Source organism: Dermacentor andersoni, chromosome 6 (genome assembly GCF_023375885.2).
Source record: "Dermacentor andersoni chromosome 6, qqDerAnde1_hic_scaffold, whole genome shotgun sequence".
Lineage (NCBI taxonomy): Eukaryota > Metazoa > Arthropoda > Arachnida > Ixodida > Ixodidae > Dermacentor > Dermacentor andersoni.
Window position 1 is genome coordinate 15560072 of NC_092819.1, and position 16512 is coordinate 15576583.

The 16512-nt window shown below is 44.5% G+C and overlaps 1 protein-coding gene and 1 long non-coding RNA gene across 3 annotated transcripts in view; one reads left to right on the forward strand and one right to left on the reverse strand.

Annotated features, from left to right (window-relative positions):
- The window catches only part of LOC126521247 (suppressor of lurcher protein 1-like), a 170764-nt gene extending 160655 nt beyond the window's left edge, over nucleotides 1-10109 (forward strand). The window contains exons 13-15 of the mRNA XM_050169893.2: nucleotides 7488-7687; nucleotides 8092-8139; nucleotides 9537-10109. Coding sequence (XP_050025850.1) covers nucleotides 7488-7687; nucleotides 8092-8139; nucleotides 9537-9604 — 316 coding nt within the window. The 3' untranslated portion in view covers nucleotides 9605-10109. The remainder of the gene's footprint in view (nucleotides 1-7487; nucleotides 7688-8091; nucleotides 8140-9536) is intronic.
- The window catches only part of LOC140218935 (uncharacterized), a 451043-nt gene that overhangs the window by 231166 nt on the left and 203365 nt on the right, over nucleotides 1-16512 (reverse strand). The gene's annotated exons all lie outside the window — the stretch shown is intronic.

The following is a 16512-nucleotide window of genomic DNA, read 5'->3' on the forward strand; positions in this document are numbered from 1 at the left end:
AGATGGCGGGATCAAATCCCCGCCAAGGCGGCCGCATTTGGATGGGGGGCTAAATGAAAAAAACACCCGTATACTTAGATTTAGGTGCACGTTAAAGAACCCCAGGTGGTCAGACTTAATCGGCAGTTCCCCACTACGGCGTGCATCGAGGTCAGATCGTGGTTGTGGCACTTAAAACCCCATTTTTTTTATACATTGAAGCACAAAAGTAACTGGGACGCCAATGCATTTCTCCGCAAATTTCAGGAAACAATATCTCGAAACTGGTGTCATCCTGAGAATTCGTTCTCAGCGGACCCGCCTTAGGGAACAGCCCGGCCTGAATTTGTAAGTTACAATATGCGCCATAAGTTAATTAGCTAAAAACTTAATTATTGACTTTTGTTAATTAGTCGATTATGTCTTTGATTTATCTGTGCAAGTAATGTCTACCTCTTCAATTAGACCAGCTCATGGACTAGAACTATGCTGTCTGCAACAGGTAATCATTACAAATGTTTACAAGTGTTCCCGCAAAAACCAAGCATTGTCGTTTATTAGCACGTTGCTTCAATAAACTTTTTTTGTCCATAATTGAACACGATCGTACTTTATCACCACTATGTATTCCTGATATCTGGACAGAAACTGTACACTAAGGCAGTTTTCTGAGCGTTGTTCATTAAGTCCGTGAAATTTCACATGTTGCAAGTGTAGTGGCTGTGCCTATGCTCTGCTGATACTTCTCTTTTTATTGCGATAGCAATTATATGGGCACTCCAGGCGCACTTCTGCCATCGTCCTTAGTGTCGCTGTGACGTTCCGTATAGAGTCCAAGGGCGACAACATCGTCCCCGCCCGCCGTCCCCGCCCCCCGTGGTGAAGTTGCACCGTCTGCTGCTGTCTACTTGCTCACACCTCAAAACTACCCCAAACTATTCCTTAAATAAGTTTCCCCAGCATCCAAGGGACACATTTCTCCACCAATGGGCTATTTCGTTACTCCGACCAATCAGGCAGGCCGACATCATCCAATAAGCGTCAGAGTTTAAGAATCTCTTTAAAGGGCCAAGAAATGGTCGCGTCAGTGGCAACGCGCCGAGACTCCTGCCGCGAACGGGCCTCCATCGACGAGACCGGGCACTACTGCTTCGTCTCCGCGTCGGCTGCTACCTTACTGCAGAGAGGACGCACCGCCTGCAAGGTACGGGGAGTCCTTTATGCCTCAAGTGCGCCGATGTGGAGGACTTGGAGCATGTTCTCTTGCGATGCCCGCCGTACGCGGCACACCGTGACGCGCTCACGAGAGCTTACCGCCGCCTCGGCCTGCCGTGCGACAACACCGAGGCGCTTCTCTTCTCGGCGGCCCATTCATCGGTGATCGGGCGCGCCTTCACGGCGCTGCTCGAATACTTGGACGGCGCCGACCTGTACGAGCGGCTGTAGCCGCCGCGCCTTCCTTGACGTGCCTTACCACTCGGCTATCTCTATCTATGCACTATTTTCTCCACTACTCTTTTAATCCCTTCCCCCTTACCTGTACAGCGCTGTGGAGGTGCCCAGAGGCAGTAACGGCGCTGTACTTATCTCTTCTATTTTCTCTTTTAAAACCACTCATCAACACTCTGTACACAAAAGCACTTTGACCATAACTAATCAGCTTTTGACAGCCGAGCGTGGGAAGAGGAGGCGTCATGTGCACGGGCGACGTCAGGTGCGGCGGTGGCGGCGGCCGCGCGGCAGCACATGCCCGCGGCGCCGTCGTGGTGCACAAAGGTTTCCCCCCGCGTCGAGGAGCCCACAAAATTTCCGGGAAGAAAGTAAAGAGGCCCGCGGTATAGTCTTTACGCGACAACGCTATAACATTTATTTTACGCATGAATTTGTGCTTGTGTATATCCGCGCAACACTGATAGTTCTGCTGTGCTTTTACTGTATTTCCTGATTATTTTTACGCTTCAACTATTGAGCAGGATGCGCTGAAACCCCTTTGTTTGATAACGAACGTCTTGTCGCGTTTCCGCTCTTTGGAAGCGACAAGGAAGAGCCGGCGTTGTTTCCTGGCGCCAGCGTCGCCACTTGTTTTCTCGTATCTTTATGGAAATGAAAGAATAAGAATTGCATTAGCGACACAGTGCGCGGACTCTGCGAGCCACGACTTGCCGCGGCACCATCATGAAATGAGAGCGATTTCCCACGGTGCCCTTGGCGCAGCATCGCGAAGCTCTCTCTGCACACAAGAGGCACAGCGCACTCGCACGCTTACAGCGTGCACATTCGTATTCGCGACCGCAATTCTGTTGGTATGGGGCACAAGAAGTGTCGAGGTGCAGACAGAAACCAATACAAACGAAAGTGCACGTCTTTTCGGCGCCGTCACTCTTGCGTGCTTCCTGCAAAGCCGTCCAAGGGGAACAACGCCTTACGTCCGCGCTCTTTTCCTTTCGTGATCTTCGTCCTGGACTGAGGCCGACTCTGGAACCCCGGAACGCCGCGAAGAAGCCCGCCTTCTGCGCAGGCTTTGGTGCCTCGGTGCGAAGACAGGCTCGTACTCTGGATGCTAGTCGCCGAAATCCCGAACCGATATCTCCACGGGCTTCTGGAGAAGAGGCACTTCGGGAAGAGACACGCACAAATAAAACTACATGGACGAAGGAGAGGGCGGGGCGTAGAGTGACCACGGCTTGGGAGAAAGAAAGAAAGCGGGTTGGGGTCCTCGCTTGGATGCCTTCTCTCTGATAAGTCTTCCGACAAGGGAGAAACGACACAAATAAAAAAAGACGGACAGAACGAACGCGAGCTCTGATCCTGGAATCTCGCATTCTGAGCTTCGTGTCCTATGGTGAAAAGAAGCGAAGGGAGCAGAATGACCCAAGATGTCCCTGCTCTGGACTACCAGAGAGTCTTGGGAGGGTAAAAAGAAGAAAAAAAAAAGCACTCTTCGCAGAATGAAAGAACAGCCACATAGAAAGAAACATACAGCTTGGATAGAGAAAGATCATCGTGTTTTGCTGAAAGCCGGTATTTTCTTTTTCTTCTTTTTTCCGTCGTCGTCTATCTCCTCTTCTTCAGCAGAGGGTTCTCTTGTGCTGGGCTCGCGCTCTTGCATATTTCACGCGGGGATTTCAAGGAAATCGATGGGTGTCCCTTTGATTGCGAACGCGCTGTTCTGCAGCGTCAATACTGTTCTTTCGTCTAGAGAAGCCCCACAAGCGGTGCTTCTCACTATACTGCTTTGCATCTGGATATCCTATACGGCTCGCCGCAAGCAAAGAAAGGATGAGGACATTTCCAGCGATTCCGATGCGATAGGATTGAATCACGTCTCTGGGAACTGAATCAAGATCAGTCGGTGACTGCGGAAGCGTTTGTCAGACTATACATTTGGTAAAAAATTTTAAGAGAAGTCTGATGCTCCAAGTCCTCCTTTAGTGCGACATCCTTCGGAGGGTGCAGCTCTGTCCCCGCCTCTACGCACGCTTAATTTCCTAACACTTCCCTGTCACTCTTTTAGTATAGCTTCCTGAATTAACACAGATGTTGGTAAACGCTGTCATGCAGCCTAGCGTAATTCGGCTCAAATGACAAAGTAATTTTGAAGCGCAGCCACGGAGCATAAAGTGAATGATTTGGAACACTTTGAATTCTCAGCGAAATTCAGAACGGGCAAACGCGTCAAATGAACCGCGGAAAGTCGCTTAAAAGTGCCTCATACGGCGTCGCGAAAGGGCATAAATCCCGAACTCCCGCGGTAGCTTTAGTACCAATGTCTCGATTTTGTTTTCATTATATCTTTTTTTGGCATGTCATTCTTAGCTTAAACTTTTATTTAAAACGTCAGTTTAAAGGTCGCCTTGCATTTTGGCGACGACGCTTCGGTGGGACGCATGACAGCTCGATTTATTCAGACCTCGCTCAAAAAATTCAATCGTATCTGTGAGGCATGTGCTTTTTCCATCATTTTAGTTCTTCAGCATGCAGTCTTTTCACCCCAGTATACTTATCACCAATACCACTCGAGCCTGTTTGAGGACTTAAAAAGGACGTTCGTCACAAATAAATGCTTTCTTTTTATGAAATCGAAATAGCGATTCATCTAGAAAAGGTTTCTCTGCCTCTTCTTTTTTCGCCATTCATTAAAATGAAGCTTCTTTTGTCAACCTCCTGAGGGTTTTGCATGGGTAAATTTTCCGTTGGTGGTTTCTTGCTCGATGGGCGCACAAGCCTCGCTCCAGGACCGACATTGTAATGCGAGTGACCGGCCCTTTGTTCCGTTTAACCAAACACTGAATCATGACATAACAGATGTACACATACTGTTCGCTATTAATTATCTCTAAAGGGCACAGCTCTCTTAATAGAATAGCGAATGATATTCAACAGCTTGCATTTCTATAATATTTTACTTATAGAGAGGGGACTCATTCATGGGCCATTGAATATGTGCCACTGGTCAGAAAGAATGTACAATCCGCAAATGTATTTAAAGATTTCTTTAATGTAGGCACATTAAACACACACACAAACGCGCGCGCGCACACACACACGCACGCACACGCACACGCACACGCACACACACACACATATATATATATATATATATATATATATATATATATATATATATATATATATATATATATATATATATATATATATATATATATATATATATACAAAACGAGAAGAAATACCCAAGAAAGTGGATGGAGAAACAGCGCCGCGGTAGCTCAGTTGGTAGAGCATCGCACGCGACATGCGCAGGTTGTGGGTTCGGTTCCCACCTGCGGCAATTTGTTTTTCCATCCACTTTTTTTCCATTCATTTATCGTTTCATTATTTCATTTATTCAGCACAAGTAATTTCCCTCATGTTGTCCTTGGTGTCAGTGTTTGTTGGCTTCTTATGATATGACTATATATATATATATATATATATATATATATATATATATATATATATATATATATCGGTCGTACTCGGGCGTGGTCATCCAATTCACTGGTCATCCCAATTCTTCTTTCCATATGCATCATACATCGCCTTCTTCCTCGACACATCGCTAGGTTGACGTCTGAAGTTGTACATCTGCCTTCTTTGGTGCTTGTATTCCGACATAGCTTGTGAGCCTTGTCGTGTATAACCAAAAGATATATAAAAGTTGCACGAGATTAAAGTTCTCACCTTTGAAGTTCATTGACACGCGATTTCAAAGTAAAGATATTTGTAAGCATCGCAGTTAGTTGTCTAAGACGAAGCACCGCTTCACGAAAGCTTCGTCTCACATATATTCCAGCATATGCGTTGACTTCTCTCTAGTAATTTTCCGTCGGGGATTTTCCGGGTATGAGTTAGGTTTTAGAAGGTACTTTCTTCGTTGCGTCCCTATCCAGCAGCTACGAACGCTCCAGCTTACGTTGGAAATAGCGTTGCTTCCCCGACATTATGTGCACCATGCACTGGTGTAGGTTGCAACCATATCAGCCTGTCCAGGAACACCACGGGCACTCCGAATCGTCGACAACGGGAGGAGATAGCCGCGCCTTCCTTTCAGCAAAAATTCGAACCACGCCACGTGGGCTTCCAGAGCGGCATCGATAAAGAAGGGGTCAGTTTCCTGATGACCTGCTCGCCGTTCCCTTTCCCACCGGTGTGCCCTCTCTCGGACTCCAACGCTCCAGGTCTTGTCGTGGAGCCAAATGAGCCGAGCTTCGCTTAATCTTCCTTCAACCAGGAGAGGGTGAACTCGATGGAAGAAGCGTCGTAGAGCAGAATGGCGGAGGGGGACGCCGCGCCTCGCGTGGCTGGTGGCGTCTACAAGTATAATAGCTCCATTTGTCCTTGGACGTATTCTTGCTTAGATGGCGACTTTTTGGGGAGAGCTCTTGGTCCGCTCCATGTTTACGTATCGACGTCAGGCGACCGGCCCACCAATCGACCGGCACGCTAGCCGGCGATGGTGATGACACTGCACCCGGCTTTGGCTGCACCGCTGGCCCTGTCTTGGTTTCGGCCCTTTGTTTGCTCTTGGCTGGTTGCGCGTCAAAGAGCTTACGCAGCTGTTTTCTTATGTAGAAGTTGCGAAACTCCCGTCGCGTGAGTAATGGCCACCACGTCCTTCTGCCGCGCGGGTGCTGCCGTTATTTTGAGTTCGAGATTAGGACAGCGAAATGATAAGCGGCCGCTCGCCGCGCTTCTTTCACGGCTCCTTCAGCATTTTTTTCCTGTAATTTGACAGATTGGCCCTGTCTAAAGAGGGAATTTGTCTTGGTTATCGTCGAAGCACTGATGTCTTCGAAAGGAGGTCCGCATCGACAGCCAGCAGCGTAACGGCCTCGCCAGCTGTTCAGACGTGACGAGATTTTGTTCTTTTGCGCGCCTCCCCGATTTCTTGGGCGTTATTTTAGACGCCTACTCTTCTGTGCGCTTTGTAACTCAGCTTGAATGCAGGGTCTAGGAAAAATTATTGCGCCAGTGTCCTGGCTCCTAGCCACTCCATGTACTCTCGCTCCGTTCTTCTGTTGTTTCTTGTCGATGACTGCATCTTTTTCTTTTTTTTTCTTTTTGTCAAACCCTTGGTTGTGGCTGGTTGGGATGGTGGGGCCATTGGCAAACCATTTTAGGCATAAGAGAGTCTTTCTTGTCGGTAATCAGTGTGGCCGTAGACGTAAGTCTCTCGGAGACAGAGTCGTCGCGTCAGTAAAGAAGCCTTCAAGTAGGCGTTGTTATCGTTTCCATCACTCTTCTAGCCAGCTCCCCGTAACTAAAATGCGTATGTCCTCTGAAAAAAAGATCTCGGGATCATTTTACTTTAGCAGCTTCTGTTTGATGCGTTCATCTTCAACATTCCTTTTATTTTTTACTGCAACTATAGACATGTTTAAATAGAAAAGACGCAGTCATTGTTTACATTTAACTTGCCTCTTTGTCTTAAATGTAAAGTTCATCACTTTATTTAGCCTTATTCCGACCGAAGAGAAATGACATTTAATGTTTACGCTCCTAGCATATCTCCAAATTATAAATTAATGTCGTGTTCATACATTTCTGACTACAATTTCCAACTTTGGCAGGTGGGCGACGTACCACAGTGCGCACTTGAAAGTTTCAGTATCAAGATAAGTCTTTTTGACTATGCGGCAGGTTGAAATATCGCTTACAGCGCTAAGCGATAAGCTTGAAATTCGAGAACACACTGGACTGACTTCAAGCAGCTGGTCTGGTTTGGTGGAAGCACATCCACAGCGCCTTGATGACCAGGCTATGGCAATACCACAAATAACAAGAAGCATGCGTGTCTTCCAGGTAGAGACCGTGGACGTTTAACTTATCAACTTGTGCCGCCTTTTAAGTCTTGTCGAAGTAGTTTATTGAATGCACGAACATTTCTTTTCGTCGCGTTTATGGCATCATCGCCATGAGTTTTCATTGATCGTTTAAAGCAACCGACGATTTCTTCAACCGACGACTGACATGTCTCTTTCCTTCTCCATATTTTCTCGGCGCAGATGCACAGCTGAGACGGCGAGCGACTACGTGGAATTCTCGAGTGCCCGAACACCGGACCACAAAATTCCTCGCCATTGCGGCATGCAGAAACCACCGAACGTCGAGTCGGAGGGCGAGTTCTTCCGAGTTACGTTCAGGACCAACGACCGCTTCGACGGAACGGGCTTCTCAGCACTGTACCAGTTTAGGAGCGTCATAGGTGAATGCTCGCTGAGATTCTCTTTGACATTATCTACAACAATCTGGCTGCAAAAGTGTCGAATTCGTTATATATGGTAATGGGAGGAAAATCGGAATACTGTGAACTTGCCTAGGTCTATTCGCTCATCCCCGTCCGGAAGTTTTGTATCTGGCATATAAGATGTATGGTCTTGACGCATCATCCTTATCGCTGTGTAATATATTCTTGTGTTTAATTTTCGCTCTGTTGACCCACTCCTGCTTATTGCGCTGCAGTATGTAGAATAAATAAATAAATAAATAAATAAATAAATAAATAAATAAATAAATAAGATGTTATTTGCGAAAAAAGAAGAAAGAAACAGGCGATGTGATACAGACGTGACTTTAACATCTGTCTTCTGCTATATGATCTCGTTCCAGATCCTTACACAATCAAAAGGTTCAGGGGATGCGCAGCGTGTTTACAAGGTAAAACTACGGGAATTTCTTCGTGCTATTTTTATAAGCTTCCTAAAGAAAACCTGTTAGGGCCAGTGGCAGCACAGCTCCTCCTTTTAACATTTACGCATTTTATTGGCTGACTTCAGCAAACATTCCACTTGCAGGAGCTGCGAGGAACTGCGATAATGGAATGTAAATAGGTAATGCAGACAGTGAACGAACAGAGACTAAAATAAAGTAAAATGAAAGTTATAAATCCCATGCTATTTCGCATATCTAATAGCGCGACAGTCATTCGGGTCCGCCAGCCGGATAGAAAATAATTATAGAAAGAAACCCCGAAAACTCAGCATGTAACAAGTTACCCTTAACATCTTTCACAATCATAATGATATTTACTCAGTGCTACCACTCCGCGCTTAGCATTCAAAGCCGCCAGCTATACCCAAAGAGCAGCTGGTCTGCGTTTTACTTTCATTGGCGAATTTGGACGTGTATTGTGCGGCGATGTTAGGAATAAATTAAAACACGTGCTTAGGTCACCTTCTCTTATTCATTATCTTGCTTTTCTTGATGTATTGCCTTGCCTGTGGATATGTTCATAGAGATTTTATGACTGCACCCCCCCACCTCGCCCCGCCCCTTAGAACAGGATCTTTAGGGGTACGTTGAACTAAATACGTAAATCTGGATAAAGCCAATTGAAATTAAGATCGTTGACATGTCATCGCCCTAACCTCCAGCTTTTTCTCCTTGCGCACGCTATATGACGTGGTGCATTCCCGAATTTCTTTCGCTTTAAAGTTTTCGAGAACATATGCACACAAGGCGAGAACGGCGCTTTCTCCCTTTGCACTGAGGCGCATTTATCATCCGTTCAAAACCAGAAGAAAGTGTGAGAGAGGCAATAATTCGTTTTGTAGCATACACAGAACAGTTTAATAGGCTTCGCCTATTGAACGCAGAAATAAAGACGCATAAAAATAAAACAAAAAAGTGCACACTGTCAACTGCTATTAGCGAGAGTAGGCGAGAATAACAAAACGCGTAGGCAAAAACTGAAATTTAGCCATTAGCGAATGAACGATAACCAAGCATGGCAAAGAGTGAGTCCAGCTATATGCACCGCGTGTTCCGAAGAAAGGTAACTTTCTTGTCAGAGAAAAAATATAAATTTAAAATGTATTACTGTTTTAGAAGAGTGTACTTTCCAGCATCATACGTGCACAAGATTTTGGAACTCTTTCAGTGATGTCGAAAGTTTGCGTCCAAAACAAACAAGCTGCAAGCAGTTGGGTGTCCTTATAAAGTGCAGGAAGAAAAAAGAACATGGCGGAAAAGATGTACAAGAGGTGCAAATCTGAAAACTTCAGTTGATCATTTCGTTGTGCTTCTTCAAGTCTCAGCGTATTGCTTTTTTTCAGGTTGCACGCAGGTTATTGCCCTCATCATCTTCGCCGAGTTCTTGAGCCTCGTCGAAGCACTACGGTAGCAGCGGTGGCGTTCTAGTGTGGACAGCGGTGTACTTGTGCGGGGCGTCTCGAATGCCGCAGTGTGAGTCATGGTGGGAGCAAAGTGGTGCAGTGTGGGGTGCATTCAGGAAGCACAAGCGAGAAAATGTGTTTCAAGAACTTTTCAACTTCCGGTGTGTGCGCGACGCAACATACTGCTCAAGGAAAGCACCGTTCATCGCTGTGTCCTGCTCAAGGAGCCTACGGCTGCCGAATGGATGCGTCGAACAAGCTGCGAAAAGGATGCCCCGGGTGTTACGACGATAAAGAAGAAAAAAACTGCCGCGCGCGAGTCACCCACGATTCGTGGGGCGAGTTGTTGCACTACGCTAAATGAGCAGATACGGTGTGTACATTTTTTATCTTGTTATGACTCGGAAGATGTTACCAGAAGCCGGAAAGGGCTTCACCGTAGAATATATTACGTTTGCTCACACGTCTGTAGAGATTACCACTTGTCGGTCTCATAAAGCTTTTGTTTTTATTTTCCAGTGTTCTTCCTTAAGTTGTTACGAGCGTACACACGTAAAAAAATTGCGGGAGAAAGACATTACCAACATATGGAGGAGACGTTAGCGCTCAAGCTAGTGAAAGTAAAAGCTTATTGGGGCTACAGACCAAGACACAGTGATGGGAAAGCATACCTGAAATTCCACGCATTTTTGTTCTTCATGCAGACAAGCCTCTGCTTTCAATCTAGCTCTCCATCGTTTTCATCTTTAAACAAAATACTCAACAACGAAACAGATTTGCAGTTTCCTTTTTCCAATGAAATTACGTGACTGCATAAATTTTTGCAACACGGCTTGGTACTCGTTGACAGTTGACCGGCGGTGTTGTTAACTCGGATGTCATATCTAGCGCAGCTGAGAGAGTTGCATATTGTAGTCACAAATAACTAGTAGACGTTAGGATCTCTAAACAGAATTCACTCGCAAATAATTCACTTGGTGTCACACCGAGACAGAAACGGGTTCAAATATTGTTACAAACGCTAACAGGGTTGTGTGATGAAAACACTTTGTCATTACGAAAAGCTTCGTTACGTTTGCCAAGTTGCTACTGATTTCTTTCGAGGTTAAATTTCAGTGCCAGAATCTAATGGGTGAATATACTCGCTACAAATGTATGATCGTTATGAATATTGCAAATGAACCACGAACATTACACTGGCATGGTATTTTATTATATCAAGCAACGCTGTGACTGTGTTCCATATAACCCATACAAACCGGTGGAAAGTCACTCGGAACGACCTGCTAAAAACACATGCATTTGTGGAGCCCAAATTATTTACAAAATTGCAGCCGTCAAATGGCGGCTTTTAGGTGCATAGCGTTCTCAATAGGCATAGTGTTGTTTCTCGCTTATTGCAAACAGTTAAACTCAAACCCCAATGAATGACAATCTTAGAGTCGGCCAAACTGTCTTGGTCAGTAACTTTGTTCAACAGTTATGTACCCGCAGCTATAGCTGACAGGCACAAGAAATTACATTATTAACTGTAATTCTACCTGGATCTATTAGCTCAAATTAACGTCTAACCACTCGAGTATATTTGAAATATAAAATATAACATAGAGGTCTCACATAACATGCCCGTCGTATGACGCACGAGAGCTTCTTTAAAACCTTATTGAGGTACGGTGTCACAGCTTAAGTTTGAATCGTTCTGTATGTAGGCTTTTTTCAAGGGTAATAGGGGTAGTGTCCACTCATTGTCCCGAAGGAAGTGCTCTAGAAGAAGTAGAACCATCAACACGTGTAGTGTATTGGGAGAAATTCTGCCAGTGATCCCGCCATTAAGTAGAAACAGCCAAATTGGCATGTCTTTACTCAACAGGACAGCGCACGTCCTTCGACCAAAATTTGCTAAATCACCCTCAAAGTGTTTGACCAGGGAAATTGTCTCAGATTCTACTCAGTCGCTAGATATCGCCCGTTCAAACAAACACTTGTTTCGACCTCCGTAAAAACTGAGAATAAGAAATCAATAATTTCCTAGATTATTTTTCTTAAGCAAAAGAATAATCTTTTATTGTTTAAATATTTTTTTCAAGAGCAATATGAAGGACTTTCTTAACGTTGGAAGAGCATTGTGAGCACAATGATAGAATGCGGGACCGAAATGTTCTGTGCTTTTTTCTGACGGAATAAATTCTGCTGTGCTGAAAACAAAGATAACCTGAACTCACGAACCTACACACTATTATATGTCCCGAAATAAATCTAATGAAAAACTTCCGAAAAAGAAAGTTGGTACAGTTAGTGTTCAATGGAAACTGTCAGCTTGGATGGCTAATGAAACATTCGACTTGAATAGTTACGGACAATTTCTCCAAAGTGCCATTTCTGCACAAGTTCTCGGAACTAACATTCAGTGCGGTAGAGGTAATATAAGTCTGTTCGCCTCGGACAGTTCCTGTCTAATAAGTGCAGAGAGGGTTTGGAACTTCTCGTATAATCGTACTGTTTTTTAAGTATTTTGGGGCTGGTTATTCACATTCTCGCCCATAAAATTTATTGTTATGAACCTTCGTTACTATTTTGTCCGATTTCACCTTTCTGTGGCGTCAGGTATGAATACCTGGGGTGGCTTGCATGAACATTTAATAACGCAAATAATAACGAATTTAAGAACGCGTTCTAGGGCGGACTAGGAGTTGTCTAGGGAACATTTAAGAACCCGTTCTTAAATTCATTATTATTTTCGGTATAAATGTTCGTGCAAACCGGCCCTGGTCTTGTAAGTACACATAAACTCCTTCGCGAATGTGCCACTTTCGTTAAAGTGAAGGTCCTTAAGATTAAACTGCAGCTCGGGAGCTCCGGCCCATATGAATACATGGGAACGAAGGAATCATTTTTTTCGGCATGCACAGCAGTGGTTCTAATGAGGTTTGTTGCATTTGAATGCAAAAGCTAGAATATTGTAACTGCGTAAAGATTATTTAATTAGGTTGTCAATTTTCATTACGAAAATGTTGAAGATTGCAAATTTTTGGCAAACTACATTCTAAGTAATTTTCACTACTCAGTAACTAAGAAAAACTACACTTAATAATACATCTAAACCGTACTAAAATGACGTCTTGTACACCGCTCTGCACAATACCGCTAATTTGCAAGCAGAATTTTCGCAAAACAATCACGCACATTGTAACTGCTTCACGTACACTGTAAATTTATATAAGACATATGTCCGCTTGAGACACTCAACAGACGCAGTCTAAAAAACTGCAGTATGTGTTTTGGTACAGATTTCGGGATTTGCAAACATCGTGCTTCATTTTTTTGTTACTTACCAATTTTTAGAAGTTATGAACGAAAATCTAGCTCCTAGATCAACATTTTGCTTCTTAGAGTCGCTAAAATTTAACTTTCTCTTGAAAACGCAACATAGTTGTTTATCTGTCTAGTTGTTGTCTAATAATATTACTTGCGCATTTTTCATGTATTTGGTTACGGAAACAAGAGTTGGCCTCGTGCTAAACCTTCCTCTTAAAACAGAATGAGTTCAGGAAACTGAAGCCTATATCTGAAGCACATAATTCTGTAAGGTTATAATTACAGTCGTAAGTAGCAAAGTAAATCACATTAGATCATCTTAAAATGCGTCACTTCTTGTACCTGCGTGCTGCGCGGAAAAATATGTTCGTTGTTCTGAACAATGAAGCATCGAAATGAGCTGTATTCAAACACAATGTAAATGTGCGCCCTATATAGTGTCTTCAGTTTGTCCGTGCTTTTATCTGTGCACGTTCAATTGTGTTGTAAATTTTAAATTGTAACGCACGTTATTTTGTAAATTAGAGCGTATATTCTACTTAAAAATTACGCATTATTGCCTTACAGACACGCAGGGTTAACTTCCTATATAAAGTGTATGAAGTGTTGAGCCTTGTAATTTTTTTCTGCATAGCGAGGCTGTTTTTCTTTTGGGTAGATGGTGTGGGGAGGGTGAAGGCGAGACTCCCACACAGCTTTACTACGGCAACCATTCTCCTGTAGCTAAAAATCTATTTCTTTAATAAAAACGTGTTACAAATGAACACGCTGAAAGCTTTCTTGTTCAGTTTTTTAACGTCAAGCATGCATTTACTAGACGTTTTTTTTTTTTTTTTGTCGACCTCAAAACATTCTCCCACATTTTTTTGCCACGCCTGCGCAAAGGCTGTTTATTGGCCTGTTTGAGTTTTCACGGTCAATGCACCTACGCTCGTCTACGTATTTCTCTTATGTTGTGGCTGCAACTGTCAAAAACATGCGCACGGTTCTGGGAATTTCGTCGCGCTTCAGCCTTAGTATGCTTTATCTTTCTCTGCAAGTAAACATGCTGAGTAAAAATAAGATCACTGCTGCGCGGAATAATTTTGATTTTATAAATAGTGACCACGCATTAAACAAATTAAATTATGGTGTTTTTATGTGCCAAAACCACTTTCTGATTATGAGGCACGACGTAGTGGAGGACTCCGGAAATTTTGACCACCTGGGGTTCTTTAACGGGCACCTATATCTAAGTACACGGGTGTTTTCGCATTTCGCCCCCATCGAAATCCGGCCGCCATGGCCGGGATTCGATCCCGCGACCTCGTGCTCAGCAGCCTAACACCATAGCCAGTGAGGAACCACGGCAGGTCGCATTAAACGATTTCTCAACTGGCATCATACATATTTACTTCAAAACATACAAAGCGCTTGGCTAAAGTGCTCTTGCATTAAAATGCATGGGAACAACGTTACGGTGCATTTGCGCTTTTTGACAAACGCCAGCCTCTGACATCGACTGCTCTAGTGAATTCTCAGCTTTCATGTGAGAGCAACTGACAGTATTTTGAGTCATTTACTCGGACTCTTACAAGGTAGCTTGTTATGGCCCCTGCAATGTGAGTCAGAGAAGAGCATTTCAGCAGGATTGTGTACGTCTAGTGTTTCCAGAAAGTGATGAGATGGTCCGAAGAGAAATACTTCGCCTTCCGCTTGCGTTTCGTCATGAAATTGAACTTTTATTCATATGGTGACAAAATTTACTCTTAGACGGGCGCTGTAGGCCCAGCTAATCCAGAAAGCTGGGCTTTTGATTTTGAGTATTCTTACATATATGCAACGCGAAAAAGAAAGACAAGAAACACGCATTGAAAAGAGAGCGGGCACAGAACATTAAAAGTTTTAATAATTTTCTTCGACCTTTCTTTTTATTTTCTTCTGTATATTGCTCTTAGCAGTGTAGTTGGCTGTAGTTCCTGTTTGTTAGTAAACCAGTTCTAGTCCAGCGCCAGTCCAGTCATCTTTAAGTTGTCCGTTCCTGTTTTAAACCGTTCTAGATATGTAAAAATACAAATGGAGTAATTGCCGATCTTGACTGCCAAGCTTAACCCGCCTGTTTCGACATCATAACCACTGCCAGCCCCACCTCGATGCCACGAAAGGAAATGATAAGTCTTTTACGCAACAAATATTCTCTAGCACTGTGGTCTCATGCGTCTGCGATGTACAAAGCTACACAAGCGTTCCAGCGCTTCTTGAGATGCATCAGCTTGTACGACCGCTTGTGATGAACGGAAGTATGAACGCTTCGTTGTGCGTGCGTCTGTGAAAAATATGAAGTCCTCTCCCTCCTTTCATCTTTCAGTCCCCTTCTCCCCTTTGCCCGAACAGGGTAGCCTACTGGGCTCAGCTTTCTTAAACCCCCCTGCCCTCTTCTTATCACTTATTTCTCTCTCTCTCTCTCTCTCTTATGCCACTGTCGCCATGGCGGTATACGACCGTTTGAATCTTGATTACAAGGTTAGTCTGGTTGTCTAGCTATGTTGCGGCGTTTAGCCAGTCGTTCGGCGCGCTATTCGTCTGTTTCCTGGGTGATTCGTTCCCTCTTCATCTCGTTCCCATGTCGATTCCAGGCCTCCTCCTGCTTATCAGAATTGTAGCCGTTCATACTGCCGCCTCGACTGTGGGTGCGGCGCACGCGAGCTCTTCTTTTCAATCCTCCGACATGTTATCAGGCATGCGACGCAGCTGGCGAAGCGAGTGGAGGCGAGCGCAACGACGAGGAACACGGTGTGACGTCATACCAAATGGTGGCGGCGGAGGCGCGGCGCTGTGCAGCGGCGGAACACCTGTGGCTCGGTGCTACTAGTGGCGCATGCGCAGAGAGGGAGCGAGAGAGGGAGAGAAATATCCGTGGTGAGGCGCGCGTTGTGATGTCATGTGCCTCCTCGGAGCACCGCCACGGCGAAATCGCAAGTTCGCGGCCAGTAAAGCTTAAAAAAAAAGACATTTGAGCTATTCAGCTTCGTTCCCACCATCACCAGAAAATTATTTTCAGGGTGCGTGGTAAGAGTTCTCATTAACACATTGCGCTTGTCGAAGAAAATGAAAACAGCGACATTGCCGCTACAGCACTGACAGCGTTCGCAATTATGCCACATGACGCAGGCTTGACGCCGCAACGTCAAAAAGACTGCTGATAACGATTAGACTTCGTGAGTGCGGCATCAGGACGTGCAATTGTGATACACGCGTTTCTCCACAGTTAAATGCTGGTGACATGTATGTGCGAGAGCATACTAAAAGCGTGTCGTGGATTTCTACAAAATATATAACACCTACAGCAGGCGTAGTTTGGTGGCGTTTTTGCTAGCGAGATATCTAACGTTGAATATGGTCCAGTGCATGCCCTTCTCTGAACAAGCCATTTTTTTAACAACAATGGTTACAGCAAAGTACACTTATTTCGAGAAATCGAAAAGGAAAACGTGAGGTGAAAGAAATTTACAAAACCTTTCTACTGATGAAGTAGCGCAGAATTACCACTGTTAGTCACGGGATCGCACCGAATTTCGCTTCAGCGTTCGGTTTGTTTGCGCTTTCTGTAGCTAAACTTTTG